General features: G+C 36.2%; 1 protein-coding gene across 4 annotated transcripts in view; it reads right to left on the reverse strand.

The window, feature by feature from the left end:
* prim2 (DNA primase subunit 2) overlaps window positions 1–23,988 on the reverse strand; it is a 126,628-nt gene that overhangs the window by 52,872 nt on the left and 49,768 nt on the right. For all 4 annotated transcript variants that reach the window (XM_041252090.1, XM_041252092.1, XM_041252091.1 and 1 more), the window contains exon 8: window positions 2,787–2,854. In XM_041252090.1, coding sequence (XP_041108024.1) covers window positions 2,787–2,854 — 68 coding nt within the window. The remainder of the gene's footprint in view (window positions 1–2,786; window positions 2,855–23,988) is intronic.

A 23,988-nucleotide genomic window follows, 5' to 3' on the forward strand; every position in this document is an offset into this window, starting at 1 on the left:
ACATTAAAGCCACATTTTAAATCTAATTTAAAAAGATACAAAAGGAGGGTGCTGTTGCCAGAAACTGTTCATAGTTGCCTACCTTTGCATTTCTTTTTGATTCCGCAAACACCAAGGCACTCCACTGACAACTGGGGATACTGCCCCTTCATTTCAGAAACACAAGTACTATTTACTCTAGCTTTATCTTCCAGCCACAGAACACAACCTTAGATTTCAACGTACTGTTCCACAAACTACTTTAATACATTAAATTAAGCATTTGCAAAATTAAGTTAACCCATTGCCATTCCTATGATATTTTTGGGCGAATTACTTCGTTATTTTGCCTTTATAATAAACACAGTGCAATATAAAATCACAGATAAGCTAGACTTGGGTGGTACTGAAAAGATGCATTTGCAAGCAGCGTAAGCTGGCAGCAATGCTTATTAAAAAGGCACCAAGGTGCCAAATAAGCCCCCTGACAAACTGATAGCATTTTTACAACCCCCAACTTTCTTCTTAGGATTGAAAACAGTATAATCTATGGAATAGGGATGTGCTTTTGGTATAGTTTTATGAAAGTTTAAAACGCTTTGCAATGTCAGCATTTAAAAGTTTAAACTTTATCTACACACACTCACACACACACTCTATATTACATTGTGATACTGACAGCCCAGGTTAGTTTTTTCTTGGCAAATAAACCCTAAATAAGCAAATAACGTTTTAACATCGCAAAGACTTAACTACAAAGTAAAAATAAAAACATTGCCAAATTAACACACAATCAAATAATATATTAAGTAATTAATATGTTTGCCACCTTGTTCAGTTCATTTTATATGGTCAAGTATTGAAGTTCACGTACCCACACATCTTTACATTAAATTGTAAAAAGAGATGCCTGGCCTACCTGTCTGAACTGTGTCTCGACGGTCCTTTACTTTAGTGCAGTAGTTCCAACATACAAATAAAATTTGTACTAAAAATAAAACGGCCGTCTGGTCAAAAAGCTTACAGAACAATTTTAAGTGAAAAAAGTCTTTCACCTATGAGAAGACTGGGGAATGGGGTCCACGAGTCTGTGGTAATTGCACCTTTTCCACCCTTTGAAAGCTTTGCATGAACAGCTGCAGCATGATTTTATTTCAGTTTTTCCAGCCTCGCTGTTATTGTTTTATGGGACGGCACAGTATTGGGATAATCTTACACTGATTTCAAAACTGCTGCATTCATGATTCACACACACTGTCCTCATAGGTGATAACATGATCATGCCAAATCTATAGCAAATGTTCATATGGATGTTATCTTTTTTATTGGCATCAGTAGCTCCATCCACAATAATTCTGAATGTTTTCATTTCAAAAACTGTGAAACACTGAACTTGTGTTTTTGTGGTAAGACAATTTTGTTTGGCATAATTATTTATATACCACGGTTTTCTTGTCCGGTTCCTCAAAATACTTTAAAAATCCATGACCCTAAAATAAAACTGCCAATTTTGCAGGGTGTTCCATGACCGGATTTTGTTAAAGCAGGTTTCCCAAGACTTTCCAGGTTTTTAAGCACCCGTACAAACCCTGTTATAATATCTGCCTTTACTGTGGCACTAGAGCAGTCTTGCACGCGATGGACTACAGTTGATAAGTTACTATAATTAATGCATAAAAAATATGTGTTTGGTGACATTTGTCATGTGACCAGTTATACGTCTAGCATATTATTAAACGTTTTATCACTTTTATACGTTTCAAATTCCCATCCCTACTACGGAACAGTAAAGACACATTGATTTTGTTGTTATACTCTTTGTGGGGTATATTTTATTTTATTCTGCAGAGAAGACTGCATTATGTCCAAATCCCTGAAGGGGTCAGATTTACTGAGATCACAGCAATACAGAACTCTTCAGGGAAATCATGTCTGATTGAAAAGCGTGAACCTTCAATGCAAACTGTTGTCAAAGCTTCCTTAAGGAGGAGCCACATGAACAGCTCATCATCACTGTCTTTTCCCTCTCTCATCACTGAGCCCCTCACAGAAAACTCTTTCCAAATGCAGTGCTCTCTCTCTCTCTCTCTGTACAGCCAACAGACAGAGTATGTAAAACTAAGTACTTGAAATGTTGAGTGCTTGTGTCACCTTCCATCTCTCTACGGTCAATGTCTGTTGAATTTGTTAGAGCTTCTATCATTGCAGTTTAAAATAAACAGGATTGTTTTGGTTTAATAGACAAGCTGTCTCATAAGAGCAATGCTGCCCCAAAAGGTTATTTATTTACTAATGCATAATGACTCAATGGGGTATATGGTCATCCTCTTACTCTAAAACATGCAATGTTACTGCCACAAAAGGTATAATTGTGTGAAATAACAGATATATCCCAGCTCTACATCTCCATTTCAGGAAGAACAAGCTGTATATGTTGTGCTTGCCAGCCAGAAACATTAAAATGTTGACAAATTTTGCAACAGTATTCACTGACTGAGTGGAGGGGCTGTCAACAGTAACCGACCATTTATGGAGATGGCAGTCAAACCAGTAAAAGAAATTGATGGAGAGCACAAGCCACAGATATTTGAAATGACAGTTAATTAAGTTTTTTTATGAAGCTTGCTCCATCACCTAATCGATGAAATGTTATATAATAAAAAAAAAAAAAAACACTGCCTCAGGTTACTGAAACTGAATACAAAAGAAGCCATTTTATTTTATATACAGAATAACAGCAAACAAAATACAGATTTATAGATGCATATTGACATAGTAATACAGTATTTTATATATATATAAATTACCTGAGATGATTAAGAAGGGGCTGGAGGCGCTCGTCAGACTGCACTTCCGGTAGGGATCTCGCCGTTAACTGCAAGACAAGCATGAGAATCAGAATTGTTTCCCAGCAGTGGTGTAGTGGTAAATAAAAAAAGTGGGTAAACTCCCATTTGGTAGAGTTGAACATGAACACACACATTCTTATTGCCAACCAGAGCCCCTACATACAGTTATTTCCCCTCTCAGGTGTTGTTCACATGTAAAACAGTCACAGACCCAATGGTGCACTTCATCGAACAGTTCTGTGAGCGTCCTTTCGCCGGCTAGGAAGGCGGCTACTAGCACCGCCCTGCAGGTCTAGCAACATAACACAGACGGTCACCCTTAAAATATCTTGGCTTTAACCCAAGATTTGCATATCACTGGAGAGTAGAAATTAGTAAACTCTTTATCCCTTACAAATATACTCTTTACACTTCGTGAGTAAACACAATATTGCCCAAATTAAAAGTTGGGTAAACGCTGTTTACCTGCATATACCCTCGACTACACCACTGTTTCCCAGGTTAACCAAGAGTCAATAACAAATCACTTCCTGTTGTAAAGTTTTATGTAACCTCTGAATTGAGTCCCTCTACTGTATAGAAAACACACTTATTTAGACCCCATGAAGGTATAATGTAGATGTGGCAGGGCAGAAGCCCTGCTGTTGTAAACCGTGTGTGTGGGGGAATGCAAGGTTGGCAGGGGTGGGGTTAAATCTGCCCCTGCTGGCAATCACAGGTGGCAATTCTCCAATGAGGTAATTGGTGCTAATTGGGGAGTGGCCACATATATAAAAAGGAGTCAGAAATTCTTTGTTTATTGGCGGGAGTTTGGACCTGTGTTCGTGAAGTCTGAATTGAAGGTGAATGCCCAATTTACAGGCACCGATTGTATTGTATTGTTTTGGCCCTTGTGCCTGTTCCTGTTGTTTGTGTAAATGTGTGCATACACACTTGAATTGCAGCTTTCTGACAGCCTCTTTCCTCACACTATCCTTTCACAGCAGAGCTGTAAATACAGATTATTCAGATTGAGCCAACTGGTCACTGTTGATTGGGATAATTTACCATTCCACGTGAAACAGAACACACAGCTGCTTTGATTTATATTGGTTGCTGTCTCCAGAGTAAGAAAAGTAGCAAAAAAATCACAAATCCAAGCAGCTGTTTCTTCACTTGTTTCACATTGAACGGTACATAAACCCAATCAACACCAAAGACGCGATTGCCAGCACCTGAATTCTGCGGAGAGCTCAACCTGAATAACTGAATATTCGTTTCAGTTCGTGCGGCTCTAAATAGACAGATAAATCTATCAATGAACTGGATAAATCACTGACATTATGGTAACAATATCTGTCCACCAGGAGCCAGCAATTCCCATTGTTAAAGTATCACGAGCGTGCCTGTGAAGAACATGCTGGGCCTGAGGGAACACTCCTTGTATAATACACAACTCTCATATAGTAGCATAAATCAAAAACACCACCGTATGAAATACTATTACCCGAGTATACTGTGCACCTTATATAACAATAGAGAATCTTTATGTAATGGAGAACCTGTACAGAATGCACAGAAATTCTCCCAGCATTTGTAAAAGGGTCCATGTTATATTCCTACTGTCATGACAAGTTAAGCAACTAGCACATTTAAACACCTTTTTGGGTACTACCTAAAACGACAAAACTATAAATAACTGCAAAAAAATAATAATAAATAATTAATTAAATAAATTAGACAAGATTTACAACTGGATCATAATTGAATCAAGCTATAATGCAAGTACAATGTTTCACACCAACCAGTTAATGACTGTCAAGAGATGTTATGAGCTTAAGTCAAGAGCATTTTATATTAAAATGGGGTTTTTTTGTACCCTGCATGAGAAGGGCTGACTCAGTATACTTTATGACATCATGAACTGTCCACTCTTGCATCTTTACTATCCACTTGGTAAGCTAGTAAAAAAAAAAAAAAAAAAAGAAAAAAACACACACTCGGGTAAAACAGTAAGCCAAAGTCAATTAGAAAAACGTTCTAGATAATGCCTCCATTGTTACTCCAGACAAAACAAAATCAGCAAAGCAGAGACATTAAATATATTGCTTAAATACACCATTACAAAATTGGTCTCAATACAGCTGTAGTGTATGTTGCCACACAAAACTGTTGACCTACAAAAGCTATAGTTCTTCTGAATGGTATTCCTTCTTGAATCAAATTATGCCTACAGAAAGCTGCGCCTACAGAAAGTCTTTTTCACATTTTATTGTGTCAGTGCCTCAGAGTTTCATGCATTTAAATAAGGATTTTTTTCCACTTATCTACACACCATACTCCACACTTAAGTGGGCTGTCACGCAACAATTTTTGAAATTGGTTAATTTGTGGGCATGAGTTATATAAATAATAAAAAAATAATAAAAATAAAATAAAAAGACAGTAGATTAATCTGTGCACATTTTTAATAAAATGTAACTATCTTATAGCAGCTGTCCTGCAAAGTAAAAAAATAAATAAAAGCCCAATGGGAATTAGTTTTTTGTTTTTTAAAACTATTTGTATTATTTTTATTTTAGTAAATGTAACAAAATGTTACCTTTCTGTCCTATCAGCCTAATGAAACAGATTTAGGGGCGTGATAACTCTGCCACACAACTCTGTCAAATTGCCGTCTTTCAGGACTGGCTAAAACAGAAGCAACTGTGGAAAAAGTACATCTTAACAAAATACTAAGGGATTTCAATGGAAATGTAAGAAATGTCCAATGAGAAGAATATAAAATTTCAAGCTACGTTAGTCTCCGAGCTGGAATAAACTGCTGTCTAAATGAAAACAAAACTGGCGAATCTGTCAATACACACTCACCCTGACTTTGTCACATCAAATAATGTATTTTTAGCAGTTTGGACACAACAGAAAAACACAAAAATACACATCTTCACATTATCCACCCCTCTCTGAGACAGCATTGAATTTTGTTGTATTCCTCTTGTCCCTCCGTTCTGCTGAAAAACAGCATCTTGCACCAAGAGGGAAAAAAAATAATTTAGTGCCGTCTCAAATTTGTTTAACTTAGTGTGTAGGTCAAAGTTATAAATGTAACTATTGGCATAAGGATATTTAATAAAAAAAAAACCACAACACATTTTTTGCCCTATGCTTTTTTATTTTTAAATCCACTGTTTGACATGCATTATAAATGCAATAACGCCCTTCAGGGTGTCCATACAAGTCCAACACATGGACTTCTCTGGGCTTGGAGGCGTCTGTACAGCCTGTCGAGCTGAGAGAGAGAGAGAAATTATAAATGTCATCCATTTACTAATCCAGAATGAATGGATGGGTTTTTGCTTCTTACTTTATGCAAAACCTGGATACAGAGATATTTTAAGTACAAAAGTAAAGATTACTTGCTGCACCCTGGTACCTTTGCTGTTGAGTCATATAGTCTGACTGCAGCTTGAACATTGGAATGAGTTTCAGCTACTGCATAAATTGAAATGATGGGGTTCAAGAAAACAGAAGCAACTATAGTCTGCATAGTCCAAACTGAAAATCAAATAATCTTCAACAGAAGAAAATGGGTATCACTCATAATACTACTAGTGCCAGTTGGTGGTAATCTACTTCATAGTAGTTACATGAGCCAAGATATTAAAACAGGGTAACAGTCTATCTGTAGTGAGCAGCTAAAACAATTCAAAGTACAGTTCCAGAGAGTCAATGAATTATAAGATCGTCATCTCTTGCAACCATCATTTATAATATTAAGAGGAAAGAAATCCACAGTTGGCTGGGTAGCTGTTTCCAATTTCATACTCCTTAATGGAACTCCCTCTGCTGCTCTCCATGTCCTCAAACTGCATGAAAGTGTCATTATAACACTGGGGATTCGCTGTTACGTATATAGCAAAAAGTCATTATTTGACTTGGCTGGGGTGATGTTGCTGGTCTAACTAATTATTGGGAAACAGGTAACGTACACACTAGATACCTTCATAGTCATTTCAAATCGATGCCACATGGAGTCTATCAGACTGCAGCGATATCTCCAGCTGATGTGAAAAAGGTGCGCTATAGACTTCCTTTCCAAAGCAATCAATTCCATCATTGTATGAAATCACAATAGGGAAAAGTGTTCTTAAAAAAAAAAAAAAAAAAAGGTAATAATTCAACACCAGTAAAGCACCACCAGTGTAGAAGCCAACAGTTTCCCCAAGAGTTAACAGATATTGATTTTCAACCTCTTGACTTTTATATCCAACATCTTAGATTTTTTTTTTTTCAAACAACCTTTTCAAAAAGGCAGCAGAACATATTTCTGTGGCTTTGAGGTACAAGCATGTTTCTACTGAGGGTTTCTGAGTTTGAAAAGGGCATGATAGTGAGTGCCTGTCTGAGTCAGAGCCCCTGCTATCAGGAAACCAAGGCCTGCACTTTCCAGCATGGTAAACAGTTTGGCAGTTCACACACAACAGTGTAAAATGAGTCTATAGGAGAGTGTTGCTCATGAACTTTACTGTTTTGAACTTGTCGTATAATGGAATACTAAAATCTGTGAAGCACAATCTTCTTGCATTATTTAGATAACAAATAAAACACAATATTTACACTTTCATGGTTTTTGTTGTAAAAAACGATCATTTCAGAAATCATCAAGCATTTTGAAACTGGTAAAAATATAAATCAGCACATTAGGTGAAAATACACATTTAAGTGTATAGTAATTGAATACTATCCATTATTTTTTTGGGGAGTTTATTCATCATGTGACTTCATTCCATGTCTCTGCTGACACTCAACATGGTGGCTGCACCAACGAAGAAAAAAAAGTCATGTTTCAGTAAGACAGAGCTAAAAGAAAATCGGATTATCTATATGAGGATGGTGCGATAGTATTCAAAGTTATGATGTAATTCGCGTGATCATGTACGAGTCAGTACCATAAAATATCATAATGCCAGTCGTAAACATTTAGAGAATAAAAAAGCAAATCAGACGGCAACAATGGCAAAGCGCTGCGTGCTTCTATGCTGAAAAACTAAGACCTAAGGTACTGCTCCTGAAGTAAGCTAAATCAATTGCACATTTTATTATTGTTTAGTTTACTTATTTCCATGCTATCTGCTTTTAATAAAGCTATAATTAGCTATTTTAAACCTTGGCCGTTTAATTGAACTATATTTTCTGACGACGAAGAAATTAGCTCAAAACTATTTTTCTAGCTATACAATCCTTAAAGGAAATTGATCACTTTACTGTGTAAAGGATGTAATCACTACACACCATTGGTTTCACTTCTGTCTGGAGACACGCCTCTTTTTAAATCTTGCAAATAACACTGCAGAATTAGGAAAGAAACAATTGAGCGGATTAATTATGCGTTTACATTAAAAGGAGCGCTATTTAAAATTACAACTGAGTAATACAGAGCAGTGAACCTGTTTTTAGAGCAACGAGTCGGTCAACACGCCATTATCAGTGTTTCATATTTTATCCTAGTTATCACAATGCCAGTAAAACGCTAAACTTACTGTACATAGGATTACTGTCACATGACATTGCTGGACTTAATAAATTGTGCTTTACTTACTATTACAGCAACAAGACCTTGATTGGGGGGAAAAAAAGTGGTACATTTATTACATTTACTTATTTTAACTACCAACATTATATTTAAGTTCAAATGCCATATTTAATTAATACATTGATTTAAAAAAAAAAAAAAAATGGAATTGGCCATTTTTGAAAAAAGGAATTTGGTATTCAAGAATGGAACAATTAGTAGCCCTAGAGACGGTTACAATTGAAGGCAGTGCAAACCGGCAGAAGAAAACCATCCGAGACAGTCTGAACCTCTGCAAGAAGCCACTGAATCACTGAAATCCAAATATTATTTGAATGACTAGAGACCTTTCACATATGTAGCCTGACCTCCACAGGCTGGAGGGGGGTGGGGGTGGGGGGGAACCCTCCCTTGGACAGTATAGATATTATGATTCAAGGACTAAACTGGAGATCAACCTTTTTCTGAGTAAGTTGGCCTGACTTACATACATGTCAATATGACTTATTTCTTAAATCCTGTAAACCTCTAAATGTATTTTTTTTTTCATTTTCACTGTATTAATCATATTTGTATATATTTTTTGACTTGAACGAGTTATATAAAATATTAATGTTTACAAATTGATACATTATATATAAATTGTATCTTTGATGGATTGTTGCAACCTGCACATAGAACTATACTGTATTCATTTTGAGTCTCCGAATTGATACACAGTACTCCCAAGTGCCTTGTAATGTGAACCCTCCTTCCCCTCCCCCTTCCCAATCGTATTTTTGATTTTTTGTTTGGTTTTGTTTTTGTTATCTGTGCAGCAAAAAGTAAAATAAAAACAGCTTTACTAAAAAATAAAAACTCATTTCAGTAAAAACTGTGTCTGCTTTTTTTTTCTTGAGGCGGATGGAAAGGCATGGGGTATCAATGGGTGCAGATTACAGAAGTAAACAAAGCCTGGCAGTTTGTGGATGTGCTAAATGAACCAGTTAGAAACTGAATGCTTTGCGAGAGTCTAGGTTCCATGCTTTGATTTCAGATGAAAACAGACATAGCAACAGACAAGCAGCTGCTGCTTTTTGTAAAGAATCTGTCAGAAGTAGTAAGTTTACATTTAACTTGTACTCCCTGTCTTGGTTATTTATTATTTGTAAAAAAAAAAAAAAAAAAAAAGAAAAGAATACTCTATTAAGGATTAACAATATGGCAACAGCAACTCACTAATAAAGCAACTCACTAGTAAATACATAAATCTTATACACAGAAGGATGGTCATGTAGCTCCTGACACCTTATTACAAGATGTATATTTACATACATTCTGATATTTGTTAGGCCATATACTTTTGATATGATCATGTGAAAACTGAAAAGCTAGTAACAGCAAATAAATAACAATGGCTAGCCTGTGTGGGGTTATTATGTCATCACAGTTCTATATCACAGCCTTTTCTTATTTAAGTGTGGTATAATAATAAATCCAACTATTTAATAAAATAATCCAACACTTTTGAGTATACTAATGTGTGGTTTTATTGGATTTCTATGCTTTTTAGTCAGAACTTAAGGTTAGGTTTCTCAAAATGGTTCCAATTGTAGACAGTGCAGACGCCAGTGTTTTATGCAACCATATAAAGCAATTAAATGCACTTTATATCTTTAACAACTGACAGGGTTGCAGTTATCATAGGATCTCAGACAGGCTTCATAAAAAGGTAAATATATACACTTCATAAAAGTTCTATATTTATTTTATCAGAGGATGATTCAGAACCAGAGGCAGATGTCTTGTATACCTTTAAAACTAAACCAAATTGTAAGCTTGTTGAGATACCCGTGTTGGAATATTATTTCAAAATTATATAATGCAATAAAAATAATACAATTAAAAAGTTAATGTTTGGCTGAAAGTTTCTCACTAATAGTTTACCCTCTCTCTTGCTTGAGGTAAAATGAATACTATTTGGAGGTACCACAGCACTTGTTCGACCGTTTGCTCATTATCTTATGCATGTATTTGAAGAGGAGAGTATTTAGTAAGCAGAGGTTAAAACGGGAAATGTCCTGCCACCTGTCTTTACACATGTATCCATGGGACAATTGACACTGTCTCTGGGGCTCAAGATGCCATGGGGAAAACACAAAACACATCTGACTAAAATATACAAAATAACTTATAATGCACATATAGTGAAGCAAAAATGTAACTTTCTTTGAATAAACCATGCCTAAAGCACCATGTAATCAACTGTATTATTATAAACGTGTATTATAAATAGTCTGACTAAACGGCGGTCGGCAGTTCAGTTCGAAGCGACAGGCAAGCAAACCAAGTGCAAGAAGGAGAGCGGGTCAGGAGAGGGGAAGAGGGAATGGGCTCGCCCCAGGTTCGGCTGCCGGAGTGGGGCTGAAGTATCTCATCTCCCGGAGAAAGCCACAGCTCCTCTTGCAGCAAAAAAGTAAATCCATTAGGAAAACTACGTAATAGGACTAATACTTATTTAGTTATAAAACAATTACTGAATAAGAGATCTGTGTTATAAAGTGCCAGTGCAGTTTTTCTTCAGTTCACATACTATATCAAAAGGGAGAGACAGAAACGGAAGTTAGACTGAGCTGTTTACAGTGTGAACACCAGTACTGAATTTACTGTAGAATATTGCATGAAATCACTAATATAGGGAATTGGGGGACTTAATGCAGGAGCATTACATCGGAGGCAATAACATACACACACACACACACACACATATATATATATATATATATATATATATATATATATATATATATATATATATATATATATATATATAGAGAGAGAGAGAGAGAGAGAGAGAGAGAGAGAGAGAGAGAGACACACACACACACACTGAGCATCAAAAGAAATATATCACTTATATTTTGATAAAATTCACTAGATGTGATCAAAAAATGACAAACTGTTAGAGCAGGTGCAATGACTTTTTATTGTACCGATTAACATCACGAAGATGCTGAAAAATGATCTGTCGATCTTCGGCAGGTGTTTGGGACTCTTGGTCTCCCAGTTCGTGGCCTGTCATTGACAGTGTGTGTCTGGTCATACATCTCGCCAGGTTTGAAATTGCAGGCTGTGAGCACCCAAGATGGCAAGCACAGTACTCTGCTCTAGTCCAGCCTCCAACATGCCAATTGCATGAAGCTGCTGCTCTCATGACAGACGTGACATATTGTTTTTTTTCTGTGATTTTCTTTATTGCTTTTATTCAAGTTTGCAATTCCAACAGCTGAAATCACTTCATATCTAGTGTCCAATCAGCTGTCTCACTAATTAGGTGATTAAGTGCATTTACTTCAGTCATAGTCACTCAAGCGTGTCATGGTCGAGGATGAATGACTGATTGATTAAAAAGAAACCAAAAACATTGTCAATGTCCATCACTTATACACTTTTTTTTTAAAATAAATGTGTTACATACACACACACAGGAATATATATAATTTATGCTCTCAACCCTAAAATTCTAGGTGATGCTTTTGGCCATCGCTGTATGTTGAATGGTGGTGTTTAATTATACTGCTATTACCGTTTTTGTCAGCTTGTTTTTAAAAATTGCAGGCAGTACCTGAGTATCTGCCGAGAGCAGCGATCTATATCTGTTCCCAAAGTTCACTTATATAAATGGCTCTAGTGCTCCTAATGGCTATTGGAGGTTAAAGTACACAGACCCTTATCAGTAACCTCAGAAATATTGCATGCTAGGGACCAATTAAATTGATTTAAAAAATAAGCAAACTTTTATAATTATCAATAGGTCAGCGGAAACTAGCTGGTGCAATCGCTCTTTCATCATGAAACATTATTCTTCTCAAAAGCAGTCTCTTTTGCTATTTTGTTATCACTTGTAGGATTTAGGTTTTACTTAACAGTCAATCAATTACTGATTAATAGGGGCAGATTTCGCCTTGTAGCTTAACAGGTTCACTAAATTCTTTAAAACCCATTGGCCAATATATCTGGATGCCCTTGACCATCAACCTTAAATTGCTGCCATAATATGATAATGTGGTGATTTTATTTTTTTTTAATTGGAGGGAAATAGTTGTTTCAGTGGTGCGTGGATGTGTGTACAACGAAGTAACATCAGGGAATATTGTGTGTGTCTTAAAGAGTAGTGCAAACATGAAAACTGCATTTCAAATTAATCTAAAATGGTGTCCGAGATGCACAAGGTTCTTTTTATTGGACAATACGCAAGGAGAGCCCACCAACATCAACTCTGTGCCTTTAAAGTAATACTGAAAATGGTCTGTTGTGTGATAGAACCCCTAAGGAGAGTGCAATGCAACTGGAATCCACATGAGTGCACAGCATGTGTAATAATGTATTTTGTGATAAGCAGCCTAGTTTGCCTTTTGTTTTCCCCCAAAAGAAATTAAAAACATTCTGATATGTTGATGAGTGGACTACTTGTATTTATTTGATACATTTTTCAAAATGGGTTATTGTTTGAACTGCCCTCCAGAACATGTCATGAACATTGGTAGAAACTGAAAATGATATATAAAGACCCAGAAAACTGTACAGGACCCAAAAGTAACTAAAGAGAGTTGTACAATTACTCACATAGATACTGACACACTGAATATGATATTAGGTTGTAGCTGCAGGTATACAGAAAACATAAAAAAAGCAATCCTCACTGGGATGCTTAAAAATAAAAACCGGAGGCTTTTTTGAGCCAGCACTATGAAAGGGAAACAAAGCAAATAATAAACTTACTGTCTTCAAAATAGTTGTTGATCATTTGTCTAAAGCTTTCTTAGAATAGGCAAATGATAAGAGGACTTGCTGTAGTTGAACACCACAGGGATTCTCAACTATTGTATTTATACAATGTTAATAAGCTTAAATATTCATTGGTAACATGATTTAAATTTTCAGAAGCAAACGCTAATAGGAATAAAAAACTAAAAAAAGGGCACAAATATGTACATCTCTGCAACTTCTGTAGCAGCACCACTGCAGGAAGGCTCGCAGTTGACGGACCGATCACTCTAAGTAAATAATATTTTATTTGTAAGTGAATGATTGCCAGTTGTGCTAGTAACGTGAGTGAGCAGTGTTCATGTAACAATCTAGCAAATCGCACTGGGCACAGCTGACCGGATTTAGAATAATTTGCAACCAGCTGTCTACAGCACCCAGATCTCAATCTGTAGGGCACTATATAAAAGCACCAACCATTTCCTAGTGCACCAGCACTCAGCGCCACTTCACCGAAGGGCCACTAGTCTACACTGATAATCCACAAAAGGACAGTCAACGTGGACCGGCTGCAAAATGTTCTATTCAAGGATTGAACTGAAGGCTCTAACTCCAGACCAGGTTTGCATACATTTCTTTTTTTTTCCTCTTATTTATTTAATGCTCTCGCTCCTCCTGTACCTGTCTTTTTGCCTCCCTCTTGGCACCACCCTCTCCCATATCCATTCCTACTTCCTTTCCTGTACTGCTCCCTACCATGACTAACTTTAATATTTCATATTTCAATAAGTTCATCTCACTGCCTTTCCCGCTTTCCTCTGCTCCCCCCCCCCCCCCCCCCCCCCATTGTGTGCTTGTAGGGATACAGCAGTTCACTAAAAACAACATTAAAAAGAGGACATTCTACTTTAAAACAATGTCATTCACCAAGAGTTTGGTGCCTTGAGGACAACAAAGCATGTGGAGGAAGGTCCCATTGACACTGGCTACACCTCCCCTGCTCTGCGGGTCTACATTTAATACCTAACATGACTTACTGTATAACACATCTTAGAAATAGGATATTATTGAATTCTCTTATATCAAGTAGAGGTGACAAGTCATACCATCAATATACCAGTACTGCTCTGCCCACACAATACTGTACATTAAAAAGTACACTTCCACTTTAACGTAACATTAAAAAAAAAAAAAAAACACACACCACAATATGATACACATTTAAATCAACAAATCAAAAATCAGATGATATGAAGGGATGAAGCAAACTATTCATCATTGTGGCATCCTCTAAATGCTAACTACAATATGTGAACTACAAGATGGAGTACGGCAGAGAAAAATACCCCTCACTCATCCCAGCCATTCTTTTACTTTTCTTTCTTTGATTTCCTCTTTCTGCGTCAGTCCAAACACACACAGTTGTTACTTAGGACTACTTTGCTTTTATAGTGGGTTCAATTGTTAAAGTTCCTGACTGCACCACTAAATAAACCTGGTTTCAGTCTTAACACAGTGCTCAATTGTACATTTGGGACCCCATTAGAATCACTTCGGCAAATATGTTACTGATGGGGCAGGCACTCTATAAATGCAGCAAGACAAGTTGTTTGTTTGTCAAAAAATTAAATACGGCGTAGCAGCAACAGTCAGTGTGTTAAGGCAGTATACAATCTCTACATCAGTGTTTCCCAAAGTTTTTCATTGGTGACCCAAATGAACACGGGAATAATAAACCCACAAATCAAAATGATTTACTATTCGCTATTTTAACTGAAATACTTCTTAACCAATCAATAAGCAATGCTTCATGTATTTGTAACAACACTATAAGAATTCAGGCTTTGATAGCTTTACAGCTTTCCAAAATGTTTGCTTTTAACAAATTAATTATTAGTAAAAAATGGTATTAAAACTAACATTGTAACGACAAGGCAGATGAACCCGGGGGGGGGGGGGGGGGGGGGGGGGCAATTCTATGAACATTCTCTCATACGACAGCTATTCCAGGTTTGAGTTAAGGGTCCCCTTCGCACAGACAACGGGGCTGCAGCTGATCGCAGACATGCATTTGCAGGAGATGGAGCACTGAGAATGTGTAGTGGGATGGGAATGCATACTTGTGATTGGGGGAGAGTGCACGACTGAGTGAAATGTAAGCCTGGTAGAGTGAGGGCTGGGTGAAGGCTGCGAGTTTTGGAGCTGTGGGAGAACCTTTTTTTTTTTTTTTTTTTTTTAATCCAGTCAGCGTGTGCTACCTGCCTGTCTATCAAACTTTATCTTATGTTCATTATTGTTTACTGCATTTATTTTACTGAACTGCTTGATTTTTTGTAAAATAAAAAGTGCATTTGAGACCAGAATACTTGCCTGGACTGTTACCTTTATCTCCACTTTACAATATCACTTTAAATTTGTGTTGCAACATAATGAACACCAGTTTCAATTCAACATCAAGCACTGCAAACACACCGACAACAGTCAGTTGTGCACTTTTTTCTATTTTTACAATATGCTTTGTAACCAGGTAGGATATATTCATTTCCTTCTCTAAGACGGTGACTGATTTTTTTTTTTTTTTTTAGAATGTCTTGCTGTTTAGTTAATTGATACAAAATACTGAAAATAAGCTGTCAGATCTGAATGTAAGACTTTAAAAAAGTAGTTATGCTGTGTATTATGCTTCACAATGTAAAACCAAAAAAAAAGTTTAAGCTTGTAAGTTTGTTCTATTCTGAGCAACAAAACAATGATACATGTTGAGCTTAATATACCATACACTAGGCTCCCAGACATAACCTTTGCCTAGGGAACAAAAAACTAATTTTAAAAATGACTTCAAGCAGTAATGAATTACCAGCTTTTGCCACCACGTCACTCCCCCCCACCACCCCCCACCCCAGTCACAGCAATATTGTCTGACTAAATCAAAATGAATTTATGAAAGATTAAAAGAGCAGAAATCAGCACTATGTCAGGACGATGCTCAAGAGCTGCTGCGGATGAAGCCTGGGGTCGCTCATCTCACAGAGATTTCTTCAAGAACCCTTTGATGGTTCACTTACATTTAAAAGAAAGCATTAAGATTAAGAACGCTTTGCTAATTTGTTGGGCAAGTAGAAACGGATCATTATTCCAAGCAATAAAGCACTCGAATACTCAGGGCATCAAGAATTTAGAGTACTCCATTATTCAAATCCATTGTCAGGCACTACTCTCCACATAAGCTCCGAAATATTACCAGAACCCTTTTTTAAAAATGCAAATACAGTACACCCTCGCTATAACAAACCTGCTGGGGTCCAAGCCTTTTGTTCATTATATCGAGGGATTTGTTATAGCGAAAGGACAAAAAAGTGCTTTTTGCCAGCCTGTATTCAGGACAGAGACATGCCTGCGTTACTCTCTTTTTCAAACTATCAATATAGTTTCCAGCTTTGTTGCAACATAAAATTATTTTCATTTCAGAGGCATAGTTCTACAGTGCGCACTTTCTATTAAGACAAAAAGAGATGACTTCACTGTGGAGGTAGCTTCCCGTGCGTACAGACCAGGATGTTGACAGTTTATATGATGTTTTTTTTTTTATTTTGTATTTTTTATTCAGGGTCCAGGGACCAGGTTCATTATAGCCACAGGTTTGTTATAATGAAGGGTGTTATAGCGAGGGTGTACTGTAATACATGCTAGGCTAACCACTCAGTATTATATATTACAGCCATGGTCAACAGTTTTGTATCATCCGATAGGAGTTAAATTTAGATTTAGCAAATTTACCTCAGGGAATATCAGTTTCGGAAATCTCCAGCGTCTCGCCCTTCATTGGGAATTACTGTCTTGTATCTGGATACTGCAAACTGAAGGTCAAGGGGTTAAAGCTTGTCCTATTTCTATCATTTAAAAAAAAAAAAAAAAAATCGAAAACATGCACCAATTCCCTGTGCTATTATCACCATCTCCAAAATACAGCAAAACTTAATTGAAACCAGTGTTTTCTACATTCACCTGCATGAAAAGATAGCTCCACCAACAGGCCGCTTGGAACTGACCCTACTTTACACCACAAATCATTTTCTACATAACAAATGCAGTCTAAGTTAACAGAGGGCACCTCTGTAGTATTAGCCAGCTGATGATTATCAGATTAGTAGTTAAATAAAGCAACAAAATAAATAAATAAATAAATAAATAAATAAATAAATAAATAAATGGTATTTCAAAAAAACTGATGCATGTTTCTTTAGACAGTTTCAACTATTAAGTGTCAAGAGATAGCAGACAGACTTATTTGCATGCACTGGTTAGAGGAAAGCCTAGGGGGGGACAATCAAAAACAAAACTAACACTGCAGGTTCTGGTGTTGCTCAGTCAACTTGTGTAACTCCTTCAAGGAACAGACATTACCTGAAGACACTGATTAAAATAAATTAGACAGATCAAATGCTTGAACCCTCAGGAATCCATATCAATCCACCACTCAGACATCTTCTGCTAGAATGGTGTTATTGGTAGAAAAATATTCCACCTGGACAATGGGAAACATCTGCCGACCAGGTGGTAAAAATCACTGCTCTCGACAGCAAAGGAGATCCCTTCAAATCAAAGGCCATTAAGCATTTCAAGAAAACAACAGCAATTCCAAGACTTTTCAAATCAGAAGACTGTAGTTGTACGAGAAATATCACTAAAACTACTTAAAATTGTTATTCAGGAGGAGAGTAAAAATATATATATATATATATATATATATATATATATTAATATATATAATATCGTTCTGAAATATATATATATATTTCTTATATCAATAAAGAAAATTATTTTAAATATTTCATTTATAAAGAAAGACTTTCAAATTATAGGTCAAGGCCAACCTCAAGGGTATATGTTTTATACATTGTTTCATAGTAATGCAATAAGTATTCTGAGAGTTACGAGTAATTCTATTTGTAGCAGCAGCATGAACAATCCAATATAAACAGAACTGATATAAGCAACCTCTCACCTATACTACATATGACACAGCATACACAAATTTGCACTGTGCACTGATAGTGTAAAGATTATTGCCCACATTGTCAAACATGTAACACAGCAATAATGATCCATGATGTGGTACAGAACAGAAAATTATAATTTTTTCTCTCAAGATCAGTGTTGTCTCACCCTGGGTAGGCACGGATACAGCAATTCATTCTTTAGCCCCAAGAAACATGGAAGCATTAAGTAATATCAGCAAATCCAGACAACCCTGGGTCACCATCTCAGAATGTGACAAAAATGATCATAGCTTATGTGGCAGAGTGTCCCGCCCCTTTATGTTTATTTAAGTGTTTTATGTTGTCTGTAGTGTGTTAATGTTGATGTTTATGTATAAAATACACAGGATATAAACATGGGTTACGAGCACAAGTATTTAAAATGTATATTTGTATTTAGGCACGAGGATTGCACAGCACTTCACGTGCAAGTAAAATAATATGCACTGGGAATTGCACCTTTATTAATTCACGTGCAGTTGTACCGAGACTCCAATTGAATGACTGATTAGCAATCAGGTCTCAGTACAGCTGCATAAAAGCTGCATGTTTTTATTCACTCGGGGTTGTGTGTTCGGGAAGTGGAGAATGGGTGAGAGAGGAGAGTAATTTAAATAAACAAATGCTACTCGTGCGAGAGGACTCGCACGATACTTGTTGGGTTCGTCCACTTTGTTTGTTTGTTTGTCTGTCTGTCTGTCTATTTACTTTGGCTAACGCGCCCTTTATTTTCAGTCGTGTGTTTTGTTTAAATCTTTTGTTTATTATTATTTACAATAAAACTCACCGCCATTGAGTGTTTGGAGTCTATTTCTGGTCTGACTTCACCCCTGCAAAGCCATCCTGTTCACACTTGTCAATTAAGTTTCCAAGTTACATTATTTTCAGGGATAAGATGTTTTCAACTAACCTATTAATGTAAATTCCCATAACTTGAATGTGTTAAGCATGAGGGACCAAAGTTAAATCAGTACAATGGACAAACAAAGAACTACTAGGCAGAGTTATGAAATGTAATAACTTATGCTTCAGAAAGTTATAACCAAAATTTCATTTTTATCAGATAAGCAAGTCTCTAGTTGTATGGAAAACTGCTGTGTGTGACTCTAGTCAGACTGGAGATATGCATTCCCAATGAAGGATAATTACAAAAACATACCAGCATGATACATTTAAGAATAGTTTTGTGGAATGGGTAGGGCCCTTAAAAACAGCTAAGTTAACAGCTCATTTTCATCAGTTTGCTTTTTTTTTTTTTTTTTTTTTAAACTAGACCTTTTGTTCAGCAACAGAGTGCTGGAAGCCCTTTCAGAAGGTGACTGATCTGAAAACCCCCAACTGTCTTGTTAACATTATAACAAAATCTCATGCCATGTTAATTCTGTAAAGCACTGGGACCCAAACAAAAATGCAACTGTTGCATGAAGGTTTGCTGCTGTACTTGGTAAGACAGCTGACAGGTCAACTGATCAATTTGTTTTTCTGTACAAATGTTTGTGGTAAGAAAGGAAAATAGGCCCCTATTTTCCAGTGTGCTCTAATGGTAAGCCATGACTAATTTAGTAAGGGCAAAATGGATGTAACTACAACTGTCAAATGTTTTCTTTTTACTTTTAAAATTACATTTACTTACACAGTCCCTTAAACTGGGATAAGTAATTTAATTGATGGAACATTTTGAACACAACTCAATACGCGAAAGCAGAAAATCCAGGCCAAAGCAGCAAAGCCTTTTATCTCTGGCGGACTGAATGGAATGAGTCTGCTGGTTTAACAGTAAATTTAGAGTGCCACAAAGCCAGCGTAATTAGAACATTTCACGAAGAAACGAAAATGTCTTATTTTTGAAAACAAGAACATTGGCACACACAAAAACGATAGGTTTCATGATACGTGCTTTTAAAGATTTAATACACAAACATGGAATCGGCCTTCAGTAGTTTCAGGTTTTGGAGATTTTACAGGTTGTAACAAATCGTCTAGCCCTTTTTTTGTACAAATATGTAGCAGCTTTGCTGCTGTTTCCACAGCTTGTCTGAATTATAACATAAAAATGACAATTCCACTCAAGACATTAAGCCCAATGTTTGGAATGCTATAAGCAGAAAACAAACTTACACCCCAGAAGCAAAGCTGGGTTAGAATATTTGTACAGTGGCTTGAATTGTGGAGTTTGGTAGACAGCACATACTTTGTTATTTTTCATGGATTCTAATATTAAAAAACAGATGAAATTATCTTGCTGTTTGGCCTCATGTTTCAGTTTGTTTAACCTGGTAACCGGTTGCTTAATGCACAATACATGTTAAATTCCCTGTTCATCATTTCTAGAAAATTGAAAACATTTTTGGGCAAGACTGCGCTTGTTATCCAGCTTGCTCATTAGAAAAGCAGACAAATAATCTATTCAGAGAAAAAGTTATTTGAAGCAGACAGAGTGGTGTAAAACAGGCACAAACCTCCAAGCACGGAAAGGCATACATTTTTTTTTTTTTAATTACTGTATACCCCGGCCATTGACACATCACAGTCCTATTGACAGCTGCAATTTCTTTCAATCTCAAACTATCAGCCGGGATCAAACAGTCACCTGCAGTCTTTACCACACAAATAGCTGATCTGTAAATAAAGATTATAATGTGTTAACACATCGCTACAATTACATGTCAGCCTGTGACAGTAAAAAAGTGCTGGAAGCTTTCAGGTCTCCAGACAATAATAATTCCCAGGTTTAAAGATATGGTAAAATCTTAATGAAACTCAAACCTGTAAGGGGAATTAGAGGTCAAACTGCATTATTTCGGTACTATACACTTCTTATACTAGAAAGACCTCACATCAGAAGCATTTCGGTAGGTTAACACAAGAAATTCAAAAAGCTTGTAAATAATTTATTTCAGCGTGATGACCATGAAGCAGGGTTTTGGTTCTCTTATGCTTTCAAAACAGGGTCATTGGTTTTACAAAGATGAAAAGTACTTTTTGTTTTTGATGGGAATGCAAGCAACAGTGAAAACCATACTACCCTCCAAAACAAGTATTAGGACAGTACTGAGACACAGGCTGTACTTGTTGGTCAAGTGTCTGCATTTCTTGGATCTAATTATGTTTATGTGTTCAAAACTACTGCAGCGCCAAATCCCTTCTCGGTTATTTTATTTCCATAGATTTGGAAAGTTATCCCCTTTCTTGAGAGACACTGTTGCATGTTCCGAGTTAGCCTCTAATTGGTCTCATCAGGGAGAAACCGAGCACTTATTTTCCTTAGCTACATTGAATAACTGAACTCAGTAGGGACTGACAGATTTAAAGAGTTTCCATTTTTAAAACATACAAGTTTGGATTCCAGCTCTCACAATTTTCAGAGCAATACTGAGCCCCCTGCCATACAGAGATGAGCCTGTGACCTTGGAAGGTTGAGAGTTACACAGCCATACAGTGAATAAGCAGGCAGCGCATGCACGACAACAAACTGACTGGAGCCAAGGCAGGTGGGAGAAAATCACTTCCAAATATTTGTAGTTGATAATGGAAGAGATTAGGAGGAAAATCAAAAAACTGTTCCAGCAAAAGGCCAGAGCACTCTTCAATAAACAATGAGGTTTAATGCTCTCCCAGCTGCTACCTTAAAACAACAGTCATAGGCTGAATACACTTGCATAACATTAATAGAGCCGTCAGAATGCACTTGCAGTATTTCCTTTGTAAATTAGACTTCTGCTAAAACTCCAATTAGAAATTCGTTTCCTGGATATTTTTGTCCACCAAGACAAAACAAGTAATGAAATTACACCCAAGCAGTACAAAGTTAAACACGAGGGATCCACCAGAACATTGATCAGAGCTTCGGAAATTGAGAAATTTCAAGAGGAATACAATTATTAAAAAAAAAAAAAAAGTTAGCAAAAGTAACATACATTACTAAAAATAACAACATATCCTATAATGTGCTTTAATATACTGAATTACCAATTGTTTTGATAACTTATACTTAACTGGGGAGCAAACAGAAATGGCATCTCTGCTTGAATGGTTTGTAGACAAGAAGTGAATATTGGATAGGTTGAAAAATGAGTCGTGGTTGTAAAGTTGAAGTCAAAACAAGAACCAAGTCATAAACCTCATCAGTTAAACTATTCCAGTATGAAAAAATCATTTGGCTAGAGGTCAAGGTCACAAACTAAATGTGCTCTGAAACATGAAGCTTTGGCAGTGCAGCGTCACCAGAACTGTAAAATGAATGGCACAAAATGCTTCATTGTTCTTGTATGATACACAAATCGGATCAGACTTTCTAAAACATTGAAAATAAAATACAAGCTATCCTCATTAGAATAGCTTTACGTAATTCAAGGACAACTAAAATTGCTTGTAATCACAGGAACATTATGTTACTAGTCCAAATAAAGGCTCTTTTTTGCAGTATTTTTTCCTTCAATGCTAAGAATCCTCCAGTTTATTAGCAAAAGCTTGTGTATACCAAGAAACAGCAGAGAACAACCATCATACTTCTCTGCTTATTATTTCTAAGTGCAAAATGTAGAATATTGCTTACAGCATGACGGACGAATAATCCCGAAAAAACCATATGAACTGGTAGAATTGTCTAGCGGATCTGATCATTAAGCTATTAATTTAAAGCCACCCTTTTTTTAATTTTTTTTTTTTTTTTTTTTCTTAAACAGTTTACTGCACAGTTCTCTCAATTTTGAGCAGGAGATACAACAAATGAGACTCAAATACTGGATAACCTAAAATGAGAAATATGCTGGGGACATTCAGAATTCCAAGCATTCTACGACCCTGCCTGTATTACACTATGTAACACAATTTTTGTTCCTGGGTAGTAAGTGTTATTTCCTAATTGCTTATGCCTCAAAAGTACAGAAAATGGCTATTATTCCCCACAAACTTTGCTTTTGTGACCAGGACAGTGATATTTCAAAATATCACTATTTCCAATTGGAAAATAGGCAAATGTGTGTCTTTTCGTTCACATAAAGTCAGAAAAACAACATATGAATCCAAATTAACATGCATTTATACTAAAGTAATACAAAAATGACTACAAAAGATTTAGAAGTGAGTAGTTTTTCGAGATTTATGATTATACTGTATTTACAGTATAATCGTAAATTTCAAAACTACTCACTTCTAAATCTTTTGTAGTCATTTTTGTATTACTCAGGGTCACACAATGAGTCAGTGGCTGAGCTGGGATTTGAACCGAGGACTTCCTGGTTACAAGACATATGTGAAAGGTCAAAGAAAAACAAACAAAGAGGTCCTTGCTTGTAAAAAAATATAATTTTTTTTTTTTAATTGTTACTTTCCTGTTTGTTTTGTGGTATGTGATGGTAGCACTTTCACATTGTGGCCTAGGTTAAATAAACAAAAAACAAGTTTATCAGCCAATTAGTGTCATCTGACATAGCTTCCAAACTACTTCTATGTGCTGTCCTGATGTGGATATGTTTTAAAATTACAACATTTTGGTGAACAACACGTTTCTAAAAATACTGTTACATTTGTACTTAAATGCTCCAAGCCCAGTACACATTTGTAAAACACTGCATTTGTAAAATGTACCAATGCCAATTTGAATCCCATTGCACAACTACAACCTTACTCTGCTAGGCAAATATTATTACTAATGTGACCAAATGTTTTGGCCATAACTACTCAATTTATTTAAAGAATTGTTATGTTTTATGTATATTTTAAAACATGGCATCCAATAGTCAGTGCTGTAAGTGTTTTAAAAAAAGTGAACTCTTTGCTTTACTGTATGTATTTTTTTTTTCCTTCTTTGATTTCCATAAAA

Source organism: Polyodon spathula, chromosome 6, assembly GCF_017654505.1.
Source record: "Polyodon spathula isolate WHYD16114869_AA chromosome 6, ASM1765450v1, whole genome shotgun sequence".
NCBI classification, from domain to species: domain Eukaryota; kingdom Metazoa; phylum Chordata; class Actinopteri; order Acipenseriformes; family Polyodontidae; genus Polyodon; species Polyodon spathula.